Source organism: Schistocerca piceifrons, chromosome 3 (genome assembly GCF_021461385.2).
Source record: "Schistocerca piceifrons isolate TAMUIC-IGC-003096 chromosome 3, iqSchPice1.1, whole genome shotgun sequence".
Taxonomy (NCBI): Eukaryota; Metazoa; Arthropoda; class Insecta; order Orthoptera; family Acrididae; genus Schistocerca; species Schistocerca piceifrons.
In genome coordinates this window covers 916,433,315-916,442,942 of record NC_060140.1, presented here as the reverse complement: position 1 = coordinate 916,442,942, position 9,628 = coordinate 916,433,315, and the positions used below count along the sequence as shown (strand labels likewise).

Here is a 9,628-nt window from a genome sequence, read left to right as displayed (position 1 = left end):
TGTGGGCGAGCGTTGTCATGGAGAATGTGTACGTCCTTGCTCAACCTCTCCTCCGGTTCTGAATTGTCCGTTTGAATTTTTTCAGAGTCTCACAGTACCTATCAGCGTTATTTTGGTCCCAGCGATTCAGCTCCGAAGACGAGGAGAAAGAAGAGGTTCATTACTTTCTGAACAGCATGGCGGCGAGCTGGTATGACAAGGGCATACAAAAACCACCACAGCGTCTACAAAAATGTATTGACAGAAATGGTGATTTTGTCGAAAAATAGCAAATGTTCAAGCTGTAAACTGACGTAAACCACTTAATAAATAAACAGGTGTTGTTGTTGTTGTGGTCTTCAGTCCTGAGACTGGTTTGATGCAGCTCTCCACGCTACTCTATCCTGTGCAAGCTTCTTCATCTCCCAGTACCTACTGCAGCCTACATCCCTCTGAATCTGCTTAGTGTATTCATCTCTTGGTCTCCCTCTACGATTTTTACTCTCCACGCTGCCATCCAATACTAAATTGGTGATCCCTTGATGCCTCAGAACATGTCCTACCAACCGATCCCTTCTTCTAGTCAAGTTGTGCCACAAACTCCTCTTCTCCCCAATCCTATTCAGTACCTCCTCATTATTTATGTGATCTACCCATCTAATCTTCAGCATTCTTCTGTAGCACCACATTTCGAAAGCTTCTATTCTCTTCTTGTCCAAACTAGTTATCGTCGATGTTTCACTTCCATACGTCGCTACACTCCATACGTATACTTTCAGAAACGACTTCCTGACACTTAAATCTATACTCGATGTTAACAAATTTCTCTTCCTCAGAAACGCTTTCCTTGGGATTGCCAGTCTACATTTTATATCCTCTCTACTTCGACCATCATCAGTTATTTTGCTCCCCAAATATCAAAACTCCTTTACTACTTTAAGTGTCTCATTTCCTAATCTAATTCCGGCAGCATCACCCGGCGTAATTTGACTACATTCTATTATCCTCGTTTTGCTTTTGTTGATGTTCATCTTATATCCTCAAGACACTGTCCATGCCGTTCAGCTGCTCTTCCAATTCCTTTGCTGTCTCTGACTGAAATACAATGTCATCGGCGAACTTTAAAGTTTTTATTTCTTCTCCATGGATTTTAATACCTACTCCGAATTTTTCTTTTGTTTACTTTACTGCTTGCTCAATATAGAGATTCAACAACATCGGGGAGAGGCTACAACCCTGTCTCACTCCCTTCCCAACCACTGCTTCCCTTTCATGCCCCTCGAGTCTTATAACTGCCATCTGGTTTCTGTGCAAATTGTAGATAGCCTTTCGCTCCCTGTATTTTACCCCTGCCGCCTTCAGAATTTGAAAGAGAGTATTCGAGTCAGCTTTGTCAAAAGCTTTCTCGAAGTCTACAAATGCTAGAAACGTAGGCTTGCCTTTTCTTAATCTAGCTTCTAAAATAAGTCGTAGGGTCAGTATTGCCTCAAGTGTTCCCACATTTCTACGGAATCCAAACTGATGTTCCCCAATGTCAGCTTCTACCAGTTTTTCCATTCGTCTGTAAAGAATTCGCGTTAGTATTTTGCAGCCGTGACTTACTAAACTGATAGTTCGGTAATTTTCACAACTGTCAACACCTGCTTTCTATGGGATTGGAATTATTATATTTTTCTTGAAGTCTGAGGCCATTTCGCCTGTCTCATACATTTTGCTCACCAGATGGTAGAGTTTTGTCTGGACTGGCTCACCCAATGCTGTCAGTAGTTCGAATGGAATGTTGTCTACTCCCGGGGCCTTGTTTCGACTTAGGTCTTTCAGTGCTCTATCAACAATTCTATGTACTTATAAAAAATAGGAGACCTTACTTTTGGGGTTACCCTCGTACCATACACCCTCTAAATTCCTAGAAATAAACGGTTGGAAAGTAATCTATCGTAATTGCTATGACTGCTGCAGATGCATATTCCGAAGACTTTCCGGAAAGGCTCTTCAGGTTTTGAATCTAATGGAGGAATGTTAGACAGAGGACATTGACCTGAAAGGGAACCAGTTAGGTAAATGAGTATTTAACGTAGGAGGACTGTGTTTGAATCCGGGATGAGCGCTCTTCAGCACGCCCTTCTAGACGTAGGCGTGTACCGGTGGGCGGGGACACACTTGGCGGCTACCGTACGCCGTTAGACATTGCGTCACAGCAGAGGGGCAGCGCTGCGCCGCGGCCGTCCCCGGATCACGCCCAGGGAAGAACTCCGCTGGAAGGCCATCCGCGCTACTTTCACGTCGCCGCATCGCCAACCGCTGCCGTATATATAGTGGCCGGCGCCGAGACGCTGCCACTGTTCGGTTCGCATCGGTCGCGGCTCCGGATACCTCACCCTCATCATGAAGGCCCTGGTGAGTCCACTCGAATTCCACCTGCAAGACGTGGGAGGGAACTTGCTTTCGAATACTACACCGTTGACGGTTGTAGTCCTCGGCGCTGGACATGTGTATACAGCTACATACATCAAACTTCCTGGGAGATTAAAACTGTGTGACGGACCGAGACTCGAACTCGGGACCTTTGCCTTTCGCGGGCAAGTGCTCTACCAACTGAGCTACCCGAGCTCTCCTGCCTGGAGAGCTTCTGTGAAGTTTGCAAGGTAGGAGACGAGGTACTGGCAGAAGTGAAGCTGTGAGGACGGGGCGTGAGTCGTGCTTGGGTAGCTCAGTTGGTAGCCGGCACAGTAGCTCAGCGTGATCGGTCAGAGGGTTAGCAGCCCTCTTTAATAAAAAAACTGAGCTAATCGATCGACAACGAACTTAAACGGATGTCTTACGACGTCCGCGCCGAACAGATGCAACGAACAAAAGCGAACAAAATGAGATTAAAAAAAATAATAAAAGTTGGTAGAGCGCTTGCCCGCGAAAGGCACTCAGTTTTAATCTGCCAGGAAGTTTCATATCAGCGCACACTTCGCTGCAGAGTGAAAATCTCATTCTCATTCTACATACATCAACATTATATTGAATTCATTTAAGTATGTTGCCGCTATCTAGAAAGAACGAAATCGTAATTTTTTGGAAGTACTCGCTAGTTCATCCTTCTTTTGCATCCGCTGTCCAGTGTTAACAACAGTCAGACTCCACATGGGAGCACAAAGTACTCACTGCTGTTCTTATGGAAAAGAGCAATACAACGTACGTACGCAAGGCTAGTGCAGATAACAATCTCTGCGAACTACGTATGTATCACCTGAATTATTATTACATAACATATTTGTAGCATTATCAATATAATAGCTTAGAATGTTTGACAACACCGTCTTTGTATGCATCATTTCCTAAGAAGCGGTGTTGTTATTTCAAGTTGCAAACGCTCTAGTCTGATACCCATTTTCTTTCTTGTGGAGTTTGTGGCACAACTTAACAAGAAGAAGGGACCGATTGGTAGGACATATTCTGAGGCATCAAGGGATCACAAATGTAGCATTGGAGGGCAGCGTAGAGGGTAAAAATCGTGGACGGAGACCAAGAGATGAATACACTAACCAGATTCAGAAGGATGTAGGTTGCAGTAAGTACTGGGGGATGAAGAAGCTCGCACAGGATAGAGTAGCATGGAGAGCTGCATCAAACCAGTCTCAGGACTGAAGACCACAACAACAACATGGGAAATGAAACTGATTTTTGAGGTAAACGCAACAGCTTAGTTCGCTCTTATTTAACTAAGATTATATTTCGCCGAAGGAAGAGAGAAAGGCTGAGTAAGGGCCCCGTTACGACAAAATCATTAGAGTCGAACCATAGCTGTGTTTGAGGAAGGAAAGGGATGAAAATAAGCCATACCATTTTGGAATAACGATACTGGTATCCCCTAAAGCGATTTAGAGAAATCGCATCTTGCAGGATGGCTGGACGGGGATGTGAACTGACGTCCTCCCGAACACTAGGCAGTGTCTTCCCTTGGAATATATTTCGCAGAACCTTACAGTACACCAAGAAGATAAACCAGTACGGGACCAACGGTCAACTACTCAGAATGACCGAGCAGTTGGCTGTTTACTCTAACAGACTACATCAGTAGGATTTATTTCATTCTACAGAAATTCGTTCTTCGAATGTTGTACAATTGTAGCGAGTAACTCTTCGGTAGTCAAAGAACCCTTATCTGAACAGCCTCAGATATTTGTAATATTTATCAACACTGAAATAACTTGCTGGTCTTCAGACATTCAGATCGCTTTCATTTTCAAACAGTTTTATGAGTCTGATCTGTCTACCCCGGCGCCACGTTCTTAACTCATATCACGGGGTGTAACTTCCATTGTCGTTATTGTGGCCTTCAGTCCAAAGACTGGTTCGATGCAGCACGCCATGCTGGTCTGTAAGCCTCTTCCTAACTACACCAGCCACTTACTTAAACTGCTTATTGAAGTCGGGACTCCCTCTAAAATTCTGATTAGTTCTTACGCCCTCTTACGCCACCCCTTCCCTGCCACAAATGTCTCCTATCAACCAATTCCTAATTTTTAGTGAACTTTGGCAGTAGATTCCCATGCACTGCACCTTTCCAATTGAGTCCAGTACACCTTATTGGTGGTACAATGTTCTTATCTAATCATCGGAATTCTCCTATAGCAGCACTTTTGAAAAGCTTCTATCTGCTTCTTGTCTGAACTGTTCGTCACCCACGATTCTCTTATGTATGACGAAAAACTAGATACAAACACCGTCAGAAAACACTTCCTAACATTTGAATTTATATTCGATATTAATTCACTCTTTTTCAAAGAAGCTGTTCTTACTATTTCCAATTCTCATTTTATTTCCTCTCTGCTTTGATCATCGTGAAGTATTTTCAACCGAAATGAACAAAAATTATCTACTGTCGTTAGTAACATCCATCATACGAAATTGCTGGCATTCGTGATCCGGAATAGTTTTCCTCAGTTTGATTGTGTGCTTTGTTACGGTGAAGAGTTTTGAGAAAAGGTAGTTTTCGGGTAATGGCTGGAGAGCTATCTGCGGGTCATATGTTGCTCTACCGCCCTCTATCAGTGATGTTTCTGCAAACGACGAGATACGTGTTTCTTATTTCGCAACGAATTTCTTTCTGTGTTTTCAGTAATAGTGAGAGGAGAATGTCGAAAGGTTTTTCAACCAAAATCACACGCAATTTTCCTTTTAAATCTCGTTCAACTGAGTACTGCAGCTTTCTCTTTCTGGATAGGGAAGATGATCATTTTCTCTCTCTGCTCTGGACTGATATTGAGAATAAGGCTATACTTGTTGATAACTATTTTACTGCCGGCCAGCGTGGCCGAGCAGTTCTAGGCGCTACAGTCCGGAACCGCGTAACCGCTACGGTCGCAGTTTCGAGTCCTGCCTCGGGCATGGATGTGTGTGATGTCCTTAGGTTAGTTAGGTCCAAGTAGTTCTAAGTTCTAGGGAACTAATGACCTCAGAAGTTAAGTCCTATAGTGCTCAGAGCCATCTGAACCATGTTTTGAAATATTTTACTAGAGACTGTTATGGAGAAACTGTTGAAAGAAATAGCAGTGGTTTGCTAAAACAACTCGGAAACCAGTGACTATTTTATTCTATTGAAAATGTACCTCAAGTGTTTCAAACATGTAAAAAGGATGGATGCTAGTCATTACGCTGCTTCAGCCCCCTTCGATTCGATATAGTATTATTGAAGATGGAGGAGAGATTTTAACTCCTTGACGATTGTATGGAGCTAAACATGTAATAAGTTAGCTTCTGAAACACAGTGGAAGATCAGGATCGAATCGCGGTACCGGCACCCCAATCAAGATGGTTCAGGTGTAAGGCTCTGGAGGGAAAGACAGCAGCTCAAATCACTGTCTAGCCATCCGGATTTATCTTTTCCTTGAGTTACATGTAACGCTTAAGGCTTATCTAAAAAGAAAATGAAATGATCATGTGGTACAGATGGCCGGGAGGCGCCAACCAGGAAAGTTCGGCCACCGGATTGCAAATCTTATTTCACGTAGCACCACATTTGGCGAGTTGCGTGTCAGTGTTGATGAGTACAGCACAACATCCAGTCCACGAGCGGAGAAAATCTCTGACCCAGCCGGGAATCGGACCCAGGCTAACTGCATGTTAGGCACACACATTACCAAGCAGCTAATCAGACTGACACGTTAATGTGTGATCGATGCTTTGAAAAGGACACAGTCTGTTTCCTTTCTGATCTTCACAAGCTTGTGATTTATGTCTATTGAACAAATTGTTGATGGGGGAGCAAAACTCTAGTCTTTTGGGCAACGACTTTTATTCCCGTACACTATCCAACCCCTGTGTGCATACTTGGTGGTCTTCCGCGTCCCTCTACGAAATCGTGAGATTGATTCGCCACCTCTGCCTACTCAGAAACTAAGAGCAACCGGATAAAAACATTAGTAAAGGAGAGACCATGCATACGACTTTGGGGTAATTGACAGTTGTAATGACACGAAGGGAATTAAGACACAGGTTTGAAATAAGTGGCAAAGTTTGGGTGGCCAATTGCGCAGAACTAATGTGCTTTGCTCTATATTATCTTTTGTAAAAAGAAAGTACGGCAAATAGAACAACGTTTGGTGTGACTATATTAATGGGCGTGCACTTGCAGGTTGTCCTGAGCGCGTTGCTGGCGGTGGCCGTGGCTAAGCCCGGCTTCCTTGCCGGAGGCATCCCCGGCGCTTACGCCCCCGCCGCCTACGCCCCCGCCTACGCCGCTGTGCCCCCAGGCGGCCCCGCCAACATCGTGATCGGCCCCGGCGGAGTGCCAGTGGACACCCCTGCCGTGGCTGCCGCCAGGGGTGCCCACCTGGCCGCCGTTGCGCAGACGCAGGCCCGCGACGCCGCCGCCAACGCCGCCGACGCCGCCGCAGCCGCCGCCGGAGCCGCCTTCGGCTACGCCCCCGCTGTCGGCTACGCCGCTGCCGCCCCCGCCGTCGTGGCGCCATCTCTGGGCTACGCGCGCTACGGCCCCGCCAACATCGTCATCGGGCCTGGAGGCGTACCGCTGGACACCCCGGAGGTAGCCGCCGCGAAGGCAGCCAACGCTGCTGCCCACCTGGAAGCCAAGGCCCGTGCCGGCATATTCCATGGCTAGATCGACTGCAAAGAAACCTGTGTAGATATCTCTATTCTTCGGATTCTCAGCGAACGTCTGGGACGCCATCGCACATGATGAACCCACTAACATGTACAAAGTAATTTATAAATAAAGGAAGTGCTGCTTTGTATTTTCTGTTTCCTTAGAAGTTTCTCTGAAATCTACTGGACAGTTAATTGTGAAGTTTTCAGTTTCTTGTCTGTCTGTAGGAACTCGTGAGGCAATACTGACTCTACGACTTGTCTTAGATTAAGGAGAGGCAAACATACGTTTCTAGCATTTGTAGACTTGGAGAAAGCTTTTGACAATGTTGACTCGAATAATCTGTTTCAAATTCTGAAGGTGGCAGGGATAAAATACAGGGAGTGATAGGCTATTTACAATTTGTACAGAAACCAGATGCCAGTTGTAAGAGCCGAGGGGCATGAAAGGGAAGCAGTGGTTGGCAAGCGTGTGAGACAGTGTTGTAGCTTATCCCCGCTGTTATTCAATCTGTATATTGAGCAAGCAGTAAAGGAAACAAAAGGAAAATTCCCAGTAGGAATTAAAAGCCAGGGAGAGGAAATAAAAACTTTGAGGTTCGCCGATGACATTGTAATTCAGTCAGAGACAGCTAAGGACCTGGAAGACCAGCTGAACGGAAAGGACAGTGTCTTGAAAGGAGGATATAAGATGAACATCAACGGAAGCAAAACGAGGATAATGGAATGTAGTCGAGTTAACTCGGGTGATGCTGAGGGAATTAGATTAGGAAATGAGACACTTAGAGTAGTAAAGGAGTTTTGCTATTTGGGGAACAAAATAACTGATGATGGTCGAAGTAGAGAGAATATAAAATGTAGACTGGCAATGGAAAGGAAAGCGTTTCTTAGGAAGAGAAATTTGCTAACATCGAGTATATATTTAACTGTCAGAAAGTCGTTTCTGAAAGTATTTGTATGGAGCGTAGCCATGTATGGAAGTGAAACGTGGACGATAAATAGTTTGGACAACAAGAGGATAGAAGCTTTCGAAAGAAGAAAGCTTTCGAAAGGATAACAATGCTGAAGATTAGATGGGTAAATCACATAACTAATGAGGAGTTACTGAATTGAATTGGAGAGAAGAGAAATTTGTGGCACAATTTGACTAGTAGAAGGGATCAGTTGGTAGGGCATAATCTGAGGCATCAAGGGATCACCAATTTAGTATTGGAGGGCAGCGTGGAGGGTAAAAATCGTAGAGGGAGACCAAGAGATGAATACACTAAACAGATTCAGGAGGATGTATGTTGCAGTAGGTACTGGGAGATGAAGTTGCTTGCACAGGATAGAGTAGCATGGAAAGCCGAATCAAACCAGCCTCAGGACTGAAGACCACAACAACAACATCTGTCTCTCTGTTTGTAGATACACGAAAAACGCGTATGAGACTCGCAATCTTTTGAAAGTGACAACCAAATGCATTTCCTTCACATTTAATCTTCTGATGTTTCTTATGTTACTCTTATACATCCTTAAATTTTTGAACTTATAATGCGCCTCCTTCAGTATGTTTAACGTACCCCTATCCCATATCGAGATGTGTAACATGACAGCCGGCTGGGGTGGCCGTGCGGCTATAGGCGCCACAGTCTGGAAACGCGTGACCGCTACGGTCGCAGGTTCGAATCCTGCCTCGGGCATGGATGTGTGTGATGTCCTTAGGTTAGTTAGGTTTAAGTAGTTCTAAGTTCTAGAGGACTGATGACCACAGTAGTTAAGTCTCATAGTGCTCAGAGCCATTTGAACCATTTGTAACATGACATTTCCTTCCATATTCGATGACGGTCCTATTTAAGACAACTTGGACGGTGTGATGCCTAACTCAGCTCCTAAGATTTATTCACGGCTCCAATAGAATACGAGAACAGAAAAGAAAGCTTCTTTAGAAGCAATATGTCTATTGGCATTCTATTCTACAAATAAGTTGAACTGAAAAATAAGCAGATGGAGTTCAAAGAAAACACTTGCTGTTCAAATCATGCCGTTATCAGATTTCTCTGTTACGCTACTTTTTACTTGCATTTGGAATCTGATGAAACAACGTACAGCTATATATTAACTAGAGTAATTGGTCACTTGTCATTTGCTGTTCCATTACATCTAAAAACAAACGTACTATGGATTTAACAGATGTTGACACTACTACTTATGCACAGAGACAATGTAGCCATCAGAAGCTCTACGACAGAGTACTCATATAGAATGAGGTGACTAAAGTCGCGGTGTACCTCCTAATACCGTGTTGGACTTCGTTTCACCGCTACGGTCGCAGGTTCGAGTCCTACCTCGGGCATGGATGTGTGTGACGTCCTTAGGTTAGTTAGGTTTAAGTAGTTCTAAGTTCTAGGGGACTGATGACCTCAGATGTTAAGTGCCATAGTGTTCAGAGCCATTTGAACCATTTGAACTTCGTTTCGCCGGGCGTACTGCATCAGCACGACCTCGCACGGACCCAACACGTCCTTGGAAGCCCCCTGCAGAAACACTGAGCGATGCTGCATCTACAGCCGTG

The 9,628-nt window shown here is 44.7% G+C and overlaps 1 protein-coding gene across 1 annotated transcript; it reads left to right on the top strand.

Moving 5' to 3' along the window:
• The first annotated feature begins 2,310 nt into the window (after positions 1-2,310).
• On the top strand, positions 2,311-7,223 carry LOC124789395 (cuticle protein 18.7-like). Its single transcript, XM_047256731.1, has 2 exons — positions 2,311-2,376; positions 6,605-7,223. Exons 1-2 carry the CDS (start codon positions 2,365-2,367, stop codon positions 7,088-7,090), a joined length of 498 nt encoding a protein of 165 aa, XP_047112687.1. The 5' UTR covers positions 2,311-2,364; the 3' UTR covers positions 7,091-7,223.
• The last annotated feature ends 2,405 nt before the right edge of the window (positions 7,224-9,628 follow it).